Source organism: Phyllostomus hastatus, unplaced genomic scaffold, assembly GCF_019186645.2.
Source record: "Phyllostomus hastatus isolate PE091 unplaced genomic scaffold, TTU_PhHast_1.1 phas_contig_1, whole genome shotgun sequence".
NCBI lineage: Eukaryota > Metazoa > Chordata > Mammalia > Chiroptera > Phyllostomidae > Phyllostomus > Phyllostomus hastatus.
In genome coordinates this window covers 27227146-27247779 of record NW_025333498.1, presented here as the reverse complement: position 1 = coordinate 27247779, position 20634 = coordinate 27227146, and the positions used below count along the sequence as shown (strand labels likewise).

The following is a 20634-nucleotide window of genomic DNA, read 5'->3' as shown; positions in this document are numbered from 1 at the left end:
GCTAAGTGAAATAAGCCAGTCAGAGAAAGACAAATATCATATGATTTCATTCATGTATGGGATCTAATGAACAAACTGAACTAACAAGCAAAATAAAGATTCATAGATAGCAGGATGACGGCTATTAGAGGGAGGTTAAGAAGTGGGTGGATTGAGCAAAAAGGGAAAAGGACTCATGGACATGGACAACAGAGTGGTGATTGTGCAGGGACGGAGTTATAAGAGGACTGAATGGTAATGGAAAAAATACAATAAAATTATTTTGAAGTTATACTCTTAGAGTTAAACTGAACATTTTTAAAAAGTAGATAAATATTTTTTTGAATTTTTGTGCTCTTGCTAAACAAAAGGAGAAATAGACCATAAGATTTTTAATACCTCTTCAAGATATATCATTACTTTTCTTTTTTATATAACACAAATAAGATATCACATTAAGATGAGTAACTAAACCAATTCATTGTCCATTTTTCTTAAGTGCAAAGCTGATCATGTCATTTCCCATTTAAAACTCTTCAGTGATTCCCTATTGTCACCAGAATTAAATCTAAACTCCTTTCAATGGCTTCCTTATTATTACTCGGCCCATGTTTCTTGGCCTCCACTCCCTCCCAACCTTACACCACCTCCCAGTAGTCAGCATGCCCTCCTCCAATTTCACCTCAACAGACCTACTCTGAGTTTCCTGAGGACGCCACGATCTTCATTCCCTTTGTGTTTTTACCTAATATTCCTTCTGCCAAATATTTTCTTTCTTAGCCCTTTGTCTACTGACTTACTTATTTTTTCTTTTTGAAATTATAAATATTTTAATATTTAAACATGCAGGTAAAGAAAGAAAACAATATAATACATAACAATTTATCTACCATCTAAATTTGAGATATTAGCTTGAAGAACAACTAATTTAAAATCAACTAACAGTGTGTATGTTCAGATGCATCTCCCTCCCTCCTGCTTTCTTCCAGTGAAGCAGCCACCCTGGTGAATTCCCCTGCATGTTTTGTACTTTCACTACATAGGTTTATTTCCATAAAAGGTATATTTGTGATTTTGTATTTAAACCTGGAGAGAGGGACTATATTGTCTATAAAAATGCAAAATATTAATTTACAAATGAGATGAATATTGCATAGAAATATTTTCTTGAATTTCTTAATTTATGGTTGCACGTATATTGTAAAGAAGTAAGAAACTATGATCAGTAACAAGATAATGTAGTCTTAACCTCAAGTTAGAGTTTAAAATGAGAAAGTCTATATATTCCATTTGAGTAGTATTCATAAACAGACATGAAGTTTTACCCATTCCTAAGGTCATAGATGTGATATGTTGCTGTGTAAGAGTATCTCCAAAGCTGTCAGAAAAAAGAGAGGCAAAGAAAAATCTTAATTTGTAAAAGCTTATATCAAGAATGCATAATTGTACATTATTCAATTCAAGGTTCAGAATTATGAAAGGACTATTTCCACACAGCATTAGGAAGGATATGTTTCAATTCTTAGTCTTCATTTAAACTGTTTTACTGTGTACTTTCGTCCTGTTTGTCCAAGTTCCAGAACTCATCGGTGATTCACCCCTCACTCCATAAGAACCGTATTCAAAGACATTTGTCAGCATAACAAGCTTTCCTTTGACACATTTTGTCCTAAGAATTTTCACCTTGATTGAAGTAAAACTCAATGAGTTTCACTCAAGGATTATCTTGCACCTGAGTAATTGGTTATCATGATACCAATTAAAACTGGGTAAAAAGAATTTCATTCAATGTATAGTTTTATTATAACATGCTTGCCTTTCTTTGGGTATGGGCTTCTGAGTTAATAGACAGTGAAAACTAAATAGGAGAGATATAGTTTATAGTTCCTCCTTATAAAAACTGTTTTTTTCTCACAAGTACATTTATATCATGGTTAGTAAATAATGCAGGTATTATTTTGGATTTCTTTTTCTTAAAAAGGAGTTCAAATTCTTGGCAAGCAAGCTCCAGAGGGTTGAAACATATCTTTCTGGAGATTGCTGATACCAAGACGTGGTCCTTTGGAAACTGGTCCATGGACAGAACAACAGGAAGTGTGGCAAGACTGACTCTTCATTCTGAATATTATGGGAGTTTTGCATCTCAAGTAGGGTATGAACCTTTAGTTAAAACTAAAGGTTCTTGATCTAAAAGTGATTATTAGATGTTTAAATCAATAGTAAATTCTTTCCCTTTTTCAAAAATAAAGATCATTTTGAAGATGTATAAAGAGAAAAAAATAAGACGATTAACTTACAACTTCAGTCAGGAAAGGAAAATTAAGTAAGGGTAAGTGGTCTGGTTTGGCATGACTCTCCTACACTAGACTTTCGAAGACAGAGACTTAAACCCTGGTTAGCCACTGATGGCATATTGTCTTGCTTGCACAACTGAGTTAAAAAATTACATCTTGATTTTCAATTTTAAATAATAATAAACTTTTATGAGGTTAAAATGTGGGAATTAACTAATGAGTTATGATGTCAAATAGCTTTAGAAATACAAGGATGATTCACCTGTTTCTGATCAATATCAGTGCCCCCAAACAAAGTATTTTTCCCTAGAGGAATATAGTTTCTTCTATTACTGGTTTCAGTTATGCTTTTGGGCTCACCTCAAGCCCACATTAACTTCTTGAATATTTAGAGATAAAAATAGATTCCTGCTTTTTCTTACAGTTATAAACCAAACTGTTGATTAGGAGGAGATTTAATCCCCAAATTAAACATCCTTCTATATATACCCTGTTACTCAAATTACCCAAATTAAATAGTCAATACCTTTGAATAATCACTCTCTAGAAATGCAAATTGCCGATCAGGTGATAAGCCATAATTTGAAGCATTGACACTTTTCTGAAATTATAAAAAAAATTGATTAGAATGCAGAAAAATAACAGATCATGTTAATTTGTAGTTCTAACGGAATATCATATCTTTGATATATCCTACATACATATATATTCAATGAAATTTTAAAATGTCTATGTAGTACCTACTGTATACAAAGAAATTTATTAGGCACTATGGGAGGAGGATATAGTAAAGATATACTTTGTGATTTCAAGAAGCATGTAATGTTAAACTTGTAAATAAGTAACATATTATAAATTAGTTCTATAAAACAGATATAAACATAGCATTACAAGAGCATTAAGGAAGAAGTGATTGAATCCAACTGAGTGTAACTGCCTGCACAGAGCAGGAGAGTGTTACCTGAGCTTGGATTTAAATGGTGAGTGGGCCCTTCCTTGAGGGGAGAGGAAGAAGGATGAGAGTCCATAAGGATCGAGTAGCATTTATTATTCTATGTCAGACACTGTCCTAAGCACTTTTAAATGTTACTTCATTTAATTCTTATATTAATGCAAAGAGGTAGTATTATTTTTACCTTACAGAAGAAATGGAAGTGTGGTGAGGTTAGCGTAGTGTGGAACCTTACCCAAGTTTCCGTATCTAGTAAGTGACAGAACCAGGATTTGAACCTCAGTTTGCCTGACTATGAAGATTGAGTTTTTAACTTTTCCTGATACTGTATTATTTGCACAGAGGAAGAAAGATGTTAGGGGATTTAGAGGAAGGAAGGGCAGTAGTCTAGTTAGACTAGAAGATATAATTAAAGGAGAGCTATAGTGGGAATGGAGCAGAGAAGGCAGGTTGGGTCCAGATCAATTACTGAGTTTGGCCTTTTTCTTGGTCAGTGAAGAGCTGGCAAAGATTCTTGAGGAAGAAGGTGATGTTGGATACATACCATGGTGGCATTACTCAAAATGGTATATGATTCTCCTGTTTCAATATTATAAAACACTATGTTATTATCTGCAGATTGATGGAGATATTCTTGTCCTTTAATCAAGAAGGAAAACAAAACTTGAAATAATCTCCTTTAATAGGAAATACACTTATAACAAAGAGAAACTTCTCTTATTTCACAGACTTACTTTGCTTTTCCTCTTTGTCTAGTACATATTATTTTGTCAGATTTAAAATAAGTTGATGGTGGAAGGGATAAAAGAATACTTTTTTCTATTTCTGACAAATATGCCTTATTTATTAGTAGCAGCCTTATTTTAACAAGTTTAGGGTACTCAGGAATAAAATCAGATTTTGTCCATATACAAAGAAGAAAAACTAGTTTTAAATGGTAAATTTCTCTTGCAATAAAAATGCATTTTATTTGGGCTGTGTTTGATGTAACTTAAAACCCATTTTATGTACATTTTATCTCCTAAAGAGAAAAATGAAAATATCCAATTTTGTTTAGTGGCACTGTAGACAAACTATCATGTCATAAATAATTTAGTTGACTTTACTATTTGTTTGATTGGACTCATTTGACAACATCCTCTTTTACAAAACTATATGTAAATATCAATTTTATGGCCCTTAAAGGATTTTTTAGAGTGGGATTTGTCCATTTCTCTGATAATCCGGATTAACAACGGAATTCTTTTTTGGTAAAATTCCCATGACCTTTCCTAAATACGTATCAATACTTAACTTCCATTCTGAAAAGCTATACTTTATGCTTAGATTTTTCTAACAATTCTCAACTTCTACTTTCTGCTAAACTCCTATTGGCCTAATTATTTGGGGAATCTGGTCTAACTGGTTTTGTCCAAGGTGCTTTGCTGACCACTTGACCTATCTAAATAATTGCTCTTTTTTCCCCCATTTCAAAGGATTCAGTTTCTGTTACCATAGAGATGCATTGGTACTAAAAGGAAAAACACAAACATACATTTTAAAAAATGAAAACCCAAAAGTAAAATAATAATTCACCTACCTGAAATCCAGCTTGGAAAAAATGTTTTATAAGAAAATGTGCCATTTAAAAAATCTTTCAGTGTGAGTGCTCTTGTTGTATTTTCTTCAGAGTTATGATCTTTGGGGGAAGAGGAAACACATTACTACTAAAAAGAAGATTAATAACTCAAATAAATTCTAAGCGTCTCTCTCATCTGTTCTTTCACATGTAATGAAAAAAATCTGCCATTTGCAAAATACTTGTTTAATTCTGTCTTAATAGCTATTATAAGTATTATCTCCTTTTTAATAGACAGGGTAAATGAAGCTTGGACAGGTGGTCACAGTGCCTGGAAGGGAAAACTGGTGGGAAAATGTTGAAGAGTATGAAGGGTGTGGGGGAGAACATTACTGAGCAGCAGGACATTATTCTCCAGTCAGTGAATAGTTGTCAGAGGTTTTTAAGAAGGAAAGTGAGATGAGATTCCAACAACTCTAAACCTTGCAAAGCTGAGATAGAGGACCATGTGAGTTTGACTAAAACCCTAGCTTCTGAAGCACTTTATTACGTTTTCTCACATGTAGCTTGTCTTGAATTTCTACTGACTTAGTAATGATATATTTTAGCTTTCCAGTTGGTCAGACGAGATCAGCCAGAATCTTTACCTTCAGACATCTCAAAAGAGGCATTAATTAATAGCAATAATTGCTCATCCTGATTATGGATTGTTGTAAACAAAAATTGGACCAGAAGAAAAGAAAACCACATAATCTACACAAATAATCTCAGACATTACAAGAATAGAAGTTTACCATATAAAAGCTAACCTAATGTAGTTTATAACCATAAGCGGATTTCACCTATGTTTAAATCCTCCAAAACAACTGTGTTTTTCAAACATGACTATTCTCAGAGCCCTAAAACAGTTAGATATGCCAAATGGGAGTAATCAACTTCCACTCTCCTTCATGTCAGTATTGTCCTTCTCTGTCCTTTCCTCTGGATGCCTTCTCCACACACCTCACTCACAGAACCAAAACTTAGAAAAATATTCTGTACCTTGAAAAGACTTTACAAATCTGGTGTTTGCCTACATAAAAAAATAAAACTGTTGAAGATGAGAGTTTTATCTTCCTGCTAAACTCTTCCATAGCTTTCCATGCCTCTTAGGGGAAAGGCCAAAGATGTCCTGGTGTGGATGGCCTCACCCTTCAGCCACTGCTAATTTCTTGTATGTCTTGGGGTCCTCCCACTATTTTCTAGACTCCAAAAGTGCTGGGCTTTCTGTTCCCCAAATACTCGTTTCTTTCTCCAGAGCTTTGGCATCTCTTTCTACCCTCTCTCCTCTCCTTATAACTTTTATTCCACCTTTAGTACTCAATGTGAGGGCACTTTCTCTGGGAAGCCTTTCCTGATGCCCTGGTTAGTTCTGGCTCAGTTGTTTTCCATTATTGTAGGCCATGTTACTGTTTTCAAGAGCATTTGTCTTTGTGACTATGTATATGAGTGACTATTAATATTTCTCCACCTCCCTCTGTATTCTTGAACAGTCACCATAAAGCTGGAGACTATATGTGCCTGATTTTATTCATCATCACATCCTTAGTGACTAGCACATAATAGGCATTTAATAAATACTTGTTGAATAAACGGGTGCATGAAATGAAGGATGGAAGGATGGATGACTGGTGGGATAGATGGATGGGGTCTCTGCCCACTTCTTTTCAGAATGGTTCCACTGCTAATTTCTTGTATGTCTTTGGTAAGTCCTTCTCTGGCATCATGGCTTTCTCACCTGTAATATAAAGGACTGGACTAGAAAATGTGGATAATACCTTCTACCACATTAGATTTTTAAATTTGACACTCAGCATGATCTATTAGCCTTGTAGTCATATAAATGTACTGCCATGTGATAAAAACCAACTGACTAACTGGATAATAGCATTTTCTGCTGTTTTCCCTGATTAACACTGATGTATGTGTGCCCCACATGATTGATTAGGACCAGGCATTGTTTTCTTAATTCACTAAAATTTACTCTGGTGGCTATAAAAACAGGAATGACTGGTGAGCCTCTCTGTAACCAGATAGTAAATACTTAATAACATTAGCTTATTCTATATTTTAAAATTATCATCTTCTTACATTCTTTTTGCATCCTAAGTAAGATTATGCATGCCATATGATTACTTATAATAAAAGTTATTCTATTTAATGAAATAGTCTTGTGAAAAATTCATACCACTGATTTTATACTCTCAGTCAATGAATAAAAGACTATTTTACTGCAATAGCATAGGAATAACTGCTAAGCATTTTAATTCAATTTTACTTAGCTCTCCTAAGAGCAAATTACTATCTGTTTCTATTGCAGTCAATGGGAAATTCTGGCAATATTATTAACAGTGAAAATTATTTTCTTTTCGAGATAAATTTAATTTGTGTCTATATAATCTGGAACATAAAGATATAAAATTTAGTGAATCCTTTTATTGTGAATACCAAAAAACCCTATATAATTATTTTATTAAAAACACAAAATAAAACCTTTTTGATGGCCCTAGCCAGGTGGCTCGGTTGGTTAGAGTGTTGTCCCCATAAGCCAAGATTGCAAGTTCAATCTCCAGTCAGGACACACACAAGAAACAAACAATAAATGGATAAATAAGTGGAACAACAAATCTCTCTCTCTCTCCCCCTCTCCCTTCCTCTTCCTCTCTTTCTCTAAAATCAATCAATAAAATTTTTTTTAAATTTTTAAAAATAACAATTCAATAAATAAATATAACTGTAGAGATGTCTTTTTTGTCTACAATAAATAATGATCTGATTATGGTTAATGACATATAATAGATTTTCCTATTTAAGTATACTTGCATATAATTTTGCATACTTGCAGTTATGCTTAACTGACAAGTTCTTAGCTAAAATTAATCTTCATGTTTTATAGAAAGTTAAATTAAGAGTGTTGATTCAAGTAAAATTTTTGGCTCTATGCTTGGCACATGATAAACAGTCAATACATGTCAGCTTTTGCTGTTACTGTAGCTTATTAGTATTCTTCAAATGGACATTTCTGATCAGTGTTTCCCAAGCTAATTTGACCAATGAGACATTTTTATTTTTTAATGTCTACTGAAATCATAGTCTGGGAAAAAAGCACTTTCAGATTAGGCTATTAGTATATATAATTAATATTCACTTTTATTCTTCTATAAAACTTATCAGTTGTACTTGGAACATGTGGTCATCCTACAGCTTTATAACTGAAATATCACAATTACAATCATAAATATAGTTAGTAATAATATTATGTATATGGAGAAATACATTTATAAAAACAGTAGTTTAAAATCATGTTTTAAATACCTACTCCTGCTCAGTTTCATTGTCATATCATTAATAATTATGTTGGTCCTTATCAGATTTTTCAAAAACATTTCAAGGTTTAGTCATTTACTCTTTTACAGCATCTAATTTAGATTACCCAGGAAAGTTACAAGAAAGTATAGTTCATATTACTTCCTAGTTAGTCATTTATTTTCAATGCATTCATGGTACCTGTAAATGCCAATAATCTATATAGAGAATTTAGCACATTTCACATTATGACTCAGATTATCTGTATAACAATTTTAATCATGTATTAATTATATTACTAATTACCATGATGATAATGAGCCCCACTAGCATCCAAGAAGTAAAGAGTAGACATACAGAAAATATATCCAGAGTTCCAGCTATATTTATCTGGAAATAGAGTGCATGCACAGACTTGGGGTAGGTGAGTGCTCCTAATCTCGCATGTGGTCAGGTGAGGCTCAGAAGGTGTGATTATGCTGGGGCCAGGCTGAGCTCAGAATGATACCAAATCAAATGGGAAGATTTAAGTTAGTCATTTTTCTCTTTCTGCTGAAAATGACCACATGTTCATAAATGTGATGAAATAATGTGTCTGCTCTGAGGTGTTGCATCAGGTCACAAATTCAGAATTACAAAACATAAATTTTACTTAGAATTTCCAATCAAAACTCTGGTTCTTTGTATATTTAGACAGATTATAAAGATAATAATGTTTCACTAAGCTATCAATGCTGACCCCTACTATCAGTAGAAATGACCTTCATTGAGCTCTATGAAAATATTATTGGCTTCTTGCTATCTTAGTACTTAGCTCAACTTACTGAAAATAAACACTTTTGTTTCTATATTTATGTGAATTGTATAAGCCATAGGACTTTATCCATAAGAACAGAGTCTCTATTTCATTGTCTCACTAGTATATGCCCAGGAGTGTCCAGAAAGTGTCCAGCCATGTAATATGACACATAGACACACTTATTAAAGAAGATACAAGAAACATTGTACATAGGACAATGATACCCCAGTCCCCTTCAAAGTAGGCACCTTGGGACCTCATTCAATTCTCCCAATCACTATCTGCTACACCATTGTATTTTCCTGAATCTCATCAATGGTCTGAAATCTTTGCCCTTTCAACGGAGATTTTAGTTTGGTAAAAGCCAGAAGTCACAGGGCACCATATGTAGGATGTAGGGGGGCTGAGTCATCTGGGTGATTTGATGTTTTGCCAAAAAACTCTGCATGAGATGTGATGCATGAGCAGGTGCATTGTCATGATGAAGTTGCCAGTCACCAGTTGCCGAGAGCTGCAGCCTTCTGAATGCTCAAGCATATTGCAAAATTTGATGCATATTTGTTGCTCCCCTCCCTCAGTCATTTTGAATGCAACAGCCACACAGTACACGTGCTCACTCATCGGCATCTACCACTCCCACTGACTAGTACAGTGAAGTCCTCATTGTTCATATATACACATTCCAGTCCACTCTCCTTGGCTGCCAGCTTACATTAATGTTGTACAAACCATTCTTGCCTTTTCCAGACAGACCTCATACAGTGGAGACAAGATAAATATTTGTTGAATGAAAAAATAAATCAACTTGACAGATTTTATGTCAAGTTGTTTTCACTAATTTCCCCCCAAATATATTCCTATCCTAACTCTATACCCTCATGTCCATGTTGTAAATTTCATGCATATACTTTTCTACCTACACATGCCCTTATTTAAAAATGTAACAAAATTTAGTCTTGGACTGCTTGTTTGGAATGCTTGTTTGAAGAACAGATTCTTAGTTCCTATCTCAAACCTAATCATTCAGAATCTCTGGGGATGAGGCCCTGGCAGTTTTCATTTTTACCAATCTCCCCAGAAGATTCTCCTGCAAAGAATCCAAACTTAGTGATTTCACTTTATGTACTCAGTGAGAGTTGCACATCATTGTACTCCTGTGCCTGTCATTGGAATCGTTCCTTGCCTATAAATTTCTGGTAGTTGGGTGAGCACAGCCTGCCGAGCAATCCATACCTCATGGGCATAGACTCCCCATAACTAAGTGTTGATCGTGGCCTTCAAGGAATATTGATGGTCCTCTGTAATACTTATACCCCATTCAATCATCTTGCTCGCTGTCTTGTGAGGTTATGCCCAACTGTATTCTTTAAGTGCATTCCCCCTGCTGGTCCATGAATAATGAAGACAGAGCAAAGAGAATGAATCATCCCCAGATTAGATGTAAGCAAGATTGCAGGGAAAGCACCAAAGGTCTGTTTTCTAGTGCCTCAAATACGTGTGTGTGTGGACAAGTCAGCATGTACCTCTGCAGCATTGGTCACACTGAACAAGTTCCAATCACCTGAAAAAGATTCCACTAATAATTATTGAATGAATGGATTCTCATGCCTCTTTCCAAATAATGTTTTAATATTGAAATATAATCTTTTGATTGTTTTCAAGTTTAACTTTGATATGTATAATTTTTAAACTCTAAATATTTGATCAGAAATAGAAATAAATTCTGAAAACATGTCTCTTCTACATGTAACTGATGCTTACTTGATTAACACTTAATTACTGACAGTGTCCTTATAGTCAGTTTTGCCCATCTTTAGCACAGTTCGTCATACACCGTTTAAACACTCTAATTAACTATACTTTAATTATATGCATTTCAACTTATTAAATCAAGGCTGAAAATTATTTCAATTATGAATCCAAGAAATTACAAGTCACAGAAACAATTCACACGTAATGATTCACTATTCTAATTCTTTCTTAAAACTTTGTGCTTATTCTTCATTAAGATTCTGTTTCTATTTCTGCCATTTAATTTTCTAATCCTGAAAAAGAGGAAATAAGTGTCAGAGTGGAGACATCTGATGTTAGCTCTAATATGTACCCCAAACTAAGCAAGAAAACATGGTTTATTAAAGTGGGCACACAAATGTGACAAGTCCCTTTGTTCTCATTTTTGTATTTGCTTCAGAACCGATGCTTAGGAAGCTACATCAAGGAAAGTGACGTGGGTTCCCAGGCGACCACATGTCTTTCTGCGGGCTCTGCAGAGATGCTGTCTATGAGGAGGCATCATCTCCAGCCACCACATCAGGTCATTTTTGTTTCTGGAGTGAGGACCACAGGAGCAAATGTAGGAAATATTCACATACAGAATCTTCTACTTAAAAACTAATATTATATATGGGCAAAAGCTGACAATTTGGAAAAAATGGATTTGAGGTAGACCAATACTAAGTCCCAATAATAAATTTTTATAAGTACCAAGCATTCATGTCCCCATTAAATTCTTGCAGCAGCTCTCTGAGACACATACTGTTTTAACTCCATTTTACAGGTTAGGGCATAGAAATCAGAGGGGCAAAGTAACTTGTCTAAAACGTAACAGAGTCTGGGTTTAAATCCAGCCCCATCCAATTTTACAGGTGGACACTTTATTGTTATACTATGACTTAAAGTGAAAAATCATGTGTAGTAAAACAACAGTAACAACAACAACACAAACCAAACAAAAATAAGGTCAAGAGCCAAGCAATGCATTAGGTGAGGGGTAGAATAATTTAGTTCTCAAAACATAGGCTCACTGAGTCTCCTTTGCCAGCTCACTTTCCTCTAATCTCTAAATTTAATTTTGGTGTGGCTCGTATGGGTGTTACTTGGGGCCTGAGGAGGAGCCACTTTCCTTAGACATGTCATGCTCCCGGGGTTTTCCATGACGTATCTCTAGGCTGATTCACCCCCACTACCACTGCTTCGCATGACCCCCACTGGATTTCTTCTCTGAGTTCCAGACCTGAATATTCAACTTCTTCCTTATTACTTCCACTTGCATATCTTATAAGCACTTCAAAATCATTTTATATAAAGCAAAGAAGAAAACAATTCCATGCTGCCCATCCAAATTTCTCCAAGTCAATAGCATATAGTTCCTCAAATCAAATACCTAGGAATAATCCTTGACCTCCCTCTTTCCTTTCTGTCTTTTGTCCAACATCCAGGTCCAGCGACTTTATCTCCAGAACCTCTATATTCTGTCTGCATTTCTCTATTTCTACTGCACCCTTAATGCCTACCCACTTCTCATTAGGCAGACTGTAATGGATGCCTAATGCTCCACCTAGTATTTTATTGTGGTTGTGATTTACATTTTCCTAATGACTAATGATGTTGAACATCTTTTAATGTGCTTATTGGACTTTTGTGTGTCTGCTTTGGGGAAATGTCTATCTTTTGTCCATTTCTATATCAGGTTATTTGCCTTTTTAATATTTATTGTGAGAGAAGGGGCTAGCAAAGGAACACAAATAGAAGACTGGTAGACACGGACAATAGGGGTGATTGACTATGCGGGGAATGGGGTTGGGGTGAGCAACAGGGGAAAAGGCGAGACAACTAGAACTGAACAACAATAAATTTTTTTAAAAAAGAGTTCTTTATATATTCTGGATGCATATATTCCCATTTTGAGGGTTTGACTTACCTGATGGTATCCTTTGCAAACTGAAAGTGTTAAATTTCAATGAATTTTACCAGCAGTGGCTGGTGTGGCTCAGTGGATCTAGCGTGGGCCTGTGAACCAAAGGGTCACAGATTTGATTCTCAGTCAGGGCACGTGCCTGGGTTGTGGGCCAGGTCCCCAATAGGAGACATGAGAAAAGCAACCACACATTGATATTTCTCTTCTTCTTTTTCTCTCTCCCTTCCTCTGTGTATAAATAAATAAATAAATAAAATTTAATGAAGTCCAGTTTATGTTCTTTTACTTTTCTTGCTTGTACTTTTGGTCATATATAAGCAACCACTGCCTACACCAAAGACATGATTTATTCCTATGTTTTAAGTGTTTTATAGTTTGAGCTCTTACATTTAGGTCTTTGATCCATTTTTGAGTTAATTTTTATGCATATTGTGAAAAAGGGAGTCCAACATCATTTTTTTGCAAGTGAATGTCTCATTGTCCCAGTACTATTTGCTGAAGAGACTTTCCTCATTAAGTTGTTATGGCACCCTACTGCAAATCAGTTAGCCATAAATGTAAGGTTCTATTTCTGGACTCTCAATTCTATTTCATTAATCTACATACCTATCCTTTTGTCAGTACTGCACTGTTTTTGTGTAAACATTATAGTAAGTTTTCAAATAAGTGTGACTTCTCAAATGTTTTTCTTTTTCAGGATAGCTATTCTGTGTCCCTTGTGTTTCTATATGAATTTAAGGACCAACTTGTCAATTTCAACAAAAAAGTCATCTAGGATTTGGATATGGATTGAATTTAATCTATAGGTATATATGGGGAGTGTTGCCACCTTAAAAATATTAAGTTTTGATCCATAAGCATAGAATTTATCTCCATTTATTTAGACCTTTTGTATTGCTTATTGCTAATATATAGAAATATGACTGACTTCTATATATTGATCTTATGTCCTGCAACTTTTCTGAACTTGTCTATTAGTTCTAATAGTTTTAGTAAATTCCTTAGGATTTTCTATAAATAAGATTATGCCATCTACAAATAAAGATAATTTTACTTTTTCCTTTCCAATCTGAATACTTTTTATTTCTTTTTCTTACCTAATTGTTTTGGTTAACACCACCAATAAAATATTAAACAGAGGTAGTGAAAACAGATATGCTATCTTGTTCTTGACCTTAGGAGATAACACAGAATCTTTCACCAGTATGATGTTAGCTGTACATTTTTTGTAGATGTCTTTTATCAAATAGAGAAAATGTGTCCTATTTCTAGTCTGATCTGTTTTTTTAATAATGAAAGGGAGCTGGATTTTGTTAAATTCTTTTTCTGTGCCTATTTAGATAACCATGTGGTGTTTGGCCTTTCTTCTTATTAATATGATTTATTATAGTAATTGACTTTTGGATGTTAAGCCAATTTTGTATGCTTTGGATAAATCCCATTTGGTTTTGGTGTATAATTCTCTATATATATTGCTGGATTTGGTTTGTTAGCCTTTTTTTTGAGAATTTTTCCATCTCTATTCATAGGAGATACTGGTCTGTAACTAGTATTGGTCTATAACTTTTTTTCTTGTGACATCTTTGTATTATTTTGGTATCACAGCAATACTGGCCTTATAGAATGAGTTGAGAAATATTCTCCTTTCTTCTATTTTTTGCAAGAGGATATAAATGATCATTAACAATTCTTCCTTGAATGGTAGAGTTTACCAGCGAAACCATCTGAGCCTGATGTTATTTTTTTTTCTTGGGCAGGGAAAGAGTTTTTAAATCACTAAATAAATCTCTGTAGTTGTTATAGTTTTATGCAGGTTTTCTATTTATTTTTCAGTAAATCATGGTAGTTTTTACATATTTGGAAATGTGCCTGTTTCATGTAAGTTACCTGGTTTTTGACATATAGTCTTTCTATTCTGTTCTTTTAAAGAGTCCTATCACATCTGTTTTTCTACCAAGTATAAAATCGTCATTTGCATGAAAAGTTTAATTTAGACACTAAAAAATCCTATTCTAGTTATTATTAATGGAAATAAAGGTTAAAAATTATGTTATTCCATTTATGCTACATAATCTTTGTTAGTTCACCAGGCTACTAAAATGAACAATAAGTTCTTTGATTTACTTAAAATGGCCAATATATTACTTTAAATAGGCTAATTAGTATTTGATTATCATATGAAAAAAATAATTGAGTTTGTGCCTACTGTGTTAGTTATCACTATGTTTTAAAGCTCTGTATGACTGCCTTTGTTACTTAAGAGCTTTTAGCTCTGATTCCACATCTCTGATTTGAGCTTTAGGACACATTTTTTTAAGATGTATCTATGACTAGATATTCTTCTATAAGTTGTAACACAACTTGCTTTGAAAAACAAAGACAGGTAAACTCCTCTGCATTGTGGAAATCATCCAAAGATGATTTGGATGATTTCCTAAATTATTTAGAATTTGGCAAAACTCAAAGAATGTTTGCCAATATTTATCTTCTGTGATTTTAAAATCCAAGTGCAAATTAGTGAAATATAATCTGATTTATTTAACTTCAACTCAAAAGCTCTTTTATGTTCATGAACTTTGTAAACCCTGTAGACTTCCCTTATTTCCTCCAAAAGAACAGTGAATAAATAAGCTTAAAACTTTGAAAATGTTTGAGGGAGTCTGTTTCACAGTTCTAAATGTTGATACTTGGAAAATTTAAAGCCTTAAAAAAATATTCACTTCTCCTTTGAAGATGATGTCATCTCACATATATTATATTTTCTAAAAAATGTTTGTTGAGGTTAGAGTAGTAGTAGTAGTAATAATAATACTAATAACAATGGATTTCTGCCTAAAGTACAGACATTCTAAATGATATTTCTTCTTATAAAATATTGTTTTCTATCTAAATTGTGTGTGAGTTCACATATCTCTTGAAATAAATCATATAAAGCATTACTTAGCTAAGTAGGTAATCACTATAATTTATATACAGGTTGGAGCAAAAGGAGGTTAATAGTTGAGTACACTCAACAGAGTTTAATGTATTATTATTTATTAATTGTTATATTATTTTCCCTGTAAAAACTGTAAACCTACATTTACCCCACCCTGTATATGTCTGTAATCATACATACATATGTATATGCATATTTTCCTGCGTTAATTTGTTTGCATAACTTTGGACTAACAGCTATCAGTCGCCTTTTGTTCCTTGAACTTCCCAAACACTTTCTGGCTGCTAGGACTTCGAGCCTGCTCTTCCCTCTGCAGTGAGGATTTTCCCCACAGCTTGTGTCCTCCTTGTCATTAAGGTCTCAGTTCAAATATCATCTCCGAGAAGCCTTCATTAAACACCCATGTTATAAACTGAATTGTATCCCCACAAAACTCATAGATTGAAGCTGTAACCCTCACTACCAAGATATTTGGAAATATAGCTTTAAGGAGGTAATCAAGTTTACATTACCACAATGGTGGAGCCCTAATCCAGTATAACTGGCGTTTTTATAAAAAGAGGAAGAGACACCAGGAGTGCACACACACAGAGAAAGAAGCTCTGTGAGGACACAGAAGGCAGCCATCTATAAGCTAAGAAAGAGATATTTTGGTAACACCAAATCTGTCTATACCTTGATCTTGGACCTCTAGCCTCCAGAACTCAGAGAAATACGTTTCTGTTGTTTAAGCACTCCAGCCTGTGGTGCTTTGTAATGGTAGCTGTTAGATATCTAACACAACCCTCCCTTCAGTTGTTCTTGATGGAACTTTTAAGAATTTGAAATATTCTATTAATTTTTTTGTTTACTTGTTTATTATCAAACTGTTCTGTCTTAAGAGTAGAGATTTTTTCATTCATGCTCTAGACGAGTGGCTGATACTTGCTAGGTACTTAATACATAGTTGTTGGACAAACAAGCAAAGTGTCCAGGAGCCACAGTGGACTGGACATCATGGATCATGGATGACTGTGAGACACTAATCTCATTTTTTTTTCATATTCAGTGGATAGTTATTTTTAACCCCAGCAGGCATCGTGTACTTTTTTTCAGCCCAAGGGTTAAAAGTCCAGTGTTCACAGATGCCAGGCAGATGTTGAAATGAATATGGCATCATGGATACCATGCAATGGAAGGTTGAGGGGTCTGTGGCAAACTGGAGAAAGCGGTTTCCATGCAAAGACTCCTGCTTCCCAGCTATTACCATAGGCCCAATGCTGCCAGTGTAATATTTAAAGAGATGCCAGAAATCTAAACTTTTATATGAAATCTTCTGATTTTTAAAAGTTGGCAACTAATACAAGGTTTTGTAAAATCACAGCAGGCCCCAAACAGCAACAGGAAGAGGAAAAGTGGTAAAAGACAGGCAGGACGTCAGGGAGCCACGAGGTGGAACGAAGCTAAGCGATTCTCTGTTCACGGAGCGGCCCTGGAGGCAGTGCCTGGGAGGCAGTCCCATTGCTCCCCGCTGCACTGCCCCTTCTTCTTCTCTTTCACTCACCTTTATTCTCCATGCCACCCGTCCCCCAGTTCCCTTTATCTCTCCCTTTATTCTCTTTTGTTTTTGCCTCAGAACCGCCTATGTCTCTTATGAGTACTTTGCACACAAAAGTTCCTGAAAAATTAATTTGCTGTTTTTGATCCAAGGAGGTAGAAAATAGGAAGAGGGATGATACCCAAGGATAAAGACCCCACGCCACCTCTCAGAATTAAGAACATTGTTGAAATTGAAATATATCAGACAGAAGGGCCTAGTTGTCATCTTTGTGTGTATAAGCATATGAGGATGAAGAACACAGTTAAATTCTAGCCATCACTTACTAAGTAGATACTGTATATTAGAAACTGTAGAAAAATAATAGCTGACATTTATTGTTTGCTTATCACCATGTGAGAAACTCTACACTGAATATAAATTCAAGGAGAGGGCAGATAACTCCTACATATTCTTTCACAAATTAATTTCACAAAGGCAGGCCCAAGAATTCAGAAACTGTAAATCATGAAGCAAGATCTTATAGAATCTACTTTGGACATTCCATAACCTCTATCACTTTCCAATTTTAGTTTTCTGTTTATTTGTTGTTGGGTTTTTTTTGTCACTGCCACCTCTGTAAATCTCCTAAAATGAGGCCTGTGCATTTCTCTTTGGGGTTGACAAAACTGAGAGAAAGGTGAGGAGCTCAGTGCCCACTCTCCACCTGGTTGTATCTTCACACAGAGAGGAGCAAGGTGTTTGGGAAGATGGGAGAACGTGAACGGGGGAAGAAGAAAAGGAAAGGAATCAGTCGAAGGGGAGTAGACTGAGGCCAAGCAACACAGCCTGGGACTAAAAGGTAGAAATCCATATGTGTTTCTCATTGGGTAAAAATTAAAATGGGGAATTTTGAAAGTTTCAAAATAAAGTTGCCCCTTATTTTTATTACTATGTGAGTAATCTAAATGGGTCTTTCTCATTTCACCACTACATTCTTCTATTCTAAAGTCCTGCCTAGATTCTTCATGGCTCTTTGGATCCTGAAGCTGGTGTTCCTGAGACTCTCTCTTTCCGTGGAAAAGCCCCTATCTTTTCTTCTTTCACTTAGACCCTGGTGGGGAAACTCCAGTCTCCTATTTGTAGTGAAGACCACGCCTCTGTTCTGGATTCTCACCCTGATTTTCAGAGGGAAATCTAGGCTGCTGCACCTGTGTTTCCCCAACAACTGGCACAATGACAGGCAGTTAGTCAGTGGGAGTCAATTCCTTAACATATAAACAAATGAATGTCTCTGATGTGTGTCTTTACATTTCTTAAAAGAAGACTATTCTTATGCTAGCACATAATTCTGGGAGAAGAATACAAAGGTATCTAAGGAAAATGTGAGGTAACAGAATTTCTGAGGAAGCTTGAGAAGGCCAACTAGAGGCTTTCTTGGCTTTGAACTCTCTGTTCCCCCTCCTCTTCCTCCTTTTCTTCTCCTGCTTTGTCACCTTAGATCCTATTCTCAGCAGGCACTGGACAGTTGTGAGAGTGAGAACTGGACCTGGAGCTCTAGACTAAGGATGACTGAGGAGAGGGATGTGGGAAGAAGGAGGGAAGTCAGAGGACCCACCTAACATCAAGGCTGCCTAGACCACTGACTGGCAGGGAGGAAGGCTTCAACCCTGGTCGTCCTCAAGAAAGTAGGTGAGTGGAAAGTGACCTATACAGTCACTTAAGTGACATTCTGAGAAGTTCTTCAGCCAATTTAGAGTAGAAAGAGAATGACATTATGGACAAAAAATATATAGTTCTCAGCTCTTTAGTAATTTTTTTTGTTTCTGAATGAGCAATAAAATTTCTCCTAAAGTTTAATTTAATTACTTCACTCTATCAGGCAATTATTTTGCTCTGAGAATTGTCCCATTGGTTGAAACAAAAAAATTAGGTTTTAAATTACATAAAATTTTCATAGTATATGTACTTTTATAACATACACTTATGTGCATACTATGCATGTCTAAACTTGGAGAGAAGGTAAGAATTGGGTTTATATATGATTACATAAATATCTATGTGTGTGAACAATTACATATTATTTATAAGTGTATAAGTATAGTATATTTCTAATTAGAAATTATGGCTCAAATTCCAAAGTGCAAGGGCAAACCATCCTTGCCTGTGGACGTGGACGAGCAGGATCACAATTTAGTCCATACACTTTTGTCCTCAGACTATTTATATCTGAAGGAGGAAAGTGTCAACTTCAAGTACTGGGGAGTTCCTTTTAAAGTAAGGAGCTAATTTTGAATGGATTCCCATTCAACAGGTCAATGGGACCTGATCTGTCTCCTGACTATTGCTGTGTGAGGGAATACATGGATGCACACACTACATCTCAACAGCCCAAGAACAACTGTGTGCTAGCAGAGAGTGGGAAATGAACTGAAGATTAACACCAAAGATACAAGCACATTGCTTTCATCTTATCGACTAACCTCTTCCTGTTGTAATTCTGTGAAAATCCCATCAGTATTTTAAGTTTATCAAAATAGTTTCTGTATTTTAATTTTTGAAGGCAATGGATCATTTAAGACTCACACATTCTTTAGCTAAAGGTTTGTCATTGATTTTCCTTAATTGACACTTAACTTTTAACCGAAAGTATTTTCCACCTTAGCTATTATGAACTTTCAGTAGCTTTGCTACAAACTTTTTCCCTTTCCCTAGACCCCAAGTCACAGATTTGTTATTATTGTATTTTTTCCTGTTTTATGTCTTGAGTTTCTCTTCATAATAGTTTCACAGAACCCTATATTGCTGAATAATTTATAGACAAAGTCTTAATTTAAATGTAAACTGGCCCACTATTCATTCATTGTAGCTTCTAACTTTCAGCAAAGGGAGACTAATGTTAACCTAAACCATTTTAAAAATAATTGATCTATCACTAAACATAATGCTCGTTTAATAATACTCAGTGTTCTAATTTAATTGTTCATTGATATTTCATTTGGAACATTTTCAGTTTTTCTACACAGCTGTTCTCAACACTTCTATTCTAGGCTGACTTCCTAAATTTTTGAAAAGGCTCATAATTAAAAAAAACATGGGTTCTGTTCTAAGTTTTCCATTCATACTCATTTTTACTTTCTATGAGGCAATGCAATAATAAAAAGCAATGATAAAAACATAGACTTTAAAGACCTGTCATAGCATATATTTGGGGGGGATGGGAATGATACAGAATAGTGCTTAGGTTTTTCTATTGCTGAAATAATACTGGAAATCTCTTTCTACTGAGACCTTAAATTCTCATTATTTCTGGCTGTGCAGGAACATATCTGTGCGCTTATAAGACCTCTTAGAAATAACACACTTACTTTGGAAAATAAGCACTAAGGGAACGATTAGTCACAAGTGACCATGTATTAGTGCATTTTCCAAGGCCAACAGAGCAAATCAGAGAAAAATTCTTACCTCTTGAAGGACGTAAGACAATGCACATCACCAATAAAGCAAGCACAGCAGAGGTGGCAATTCCAAATGCAATTTTTAACCATATCTACAT

The 20634-nt window shown here is 34.9% G+C and overlaps 1 protein-coding gene across 1 annotated transcript in view; it reads right to left on the bottom strand.

Moving 5' to 3' along the window:
* The window catches only part of LOC123833266 (fibroblast activation protein alpha), a 72943-nt gene extending 52309 nt beyond the window's left edge, over window positions 1–20634 (bottom strand). The window contains 5 exon segments of the mRNA XM_045861421.1: window positions 1305–1357; window positions 2800–2874; window positions 3770–3864; window positions 4805–4903; window positions 20544–20634. Coding sequence (XP_045717377.1) covers window positions 1305–1357; window positions 2800–2874; window positions 3770–3864; window positions 4805–4903; window positions 20544–20634 — 413 coding nt within the window.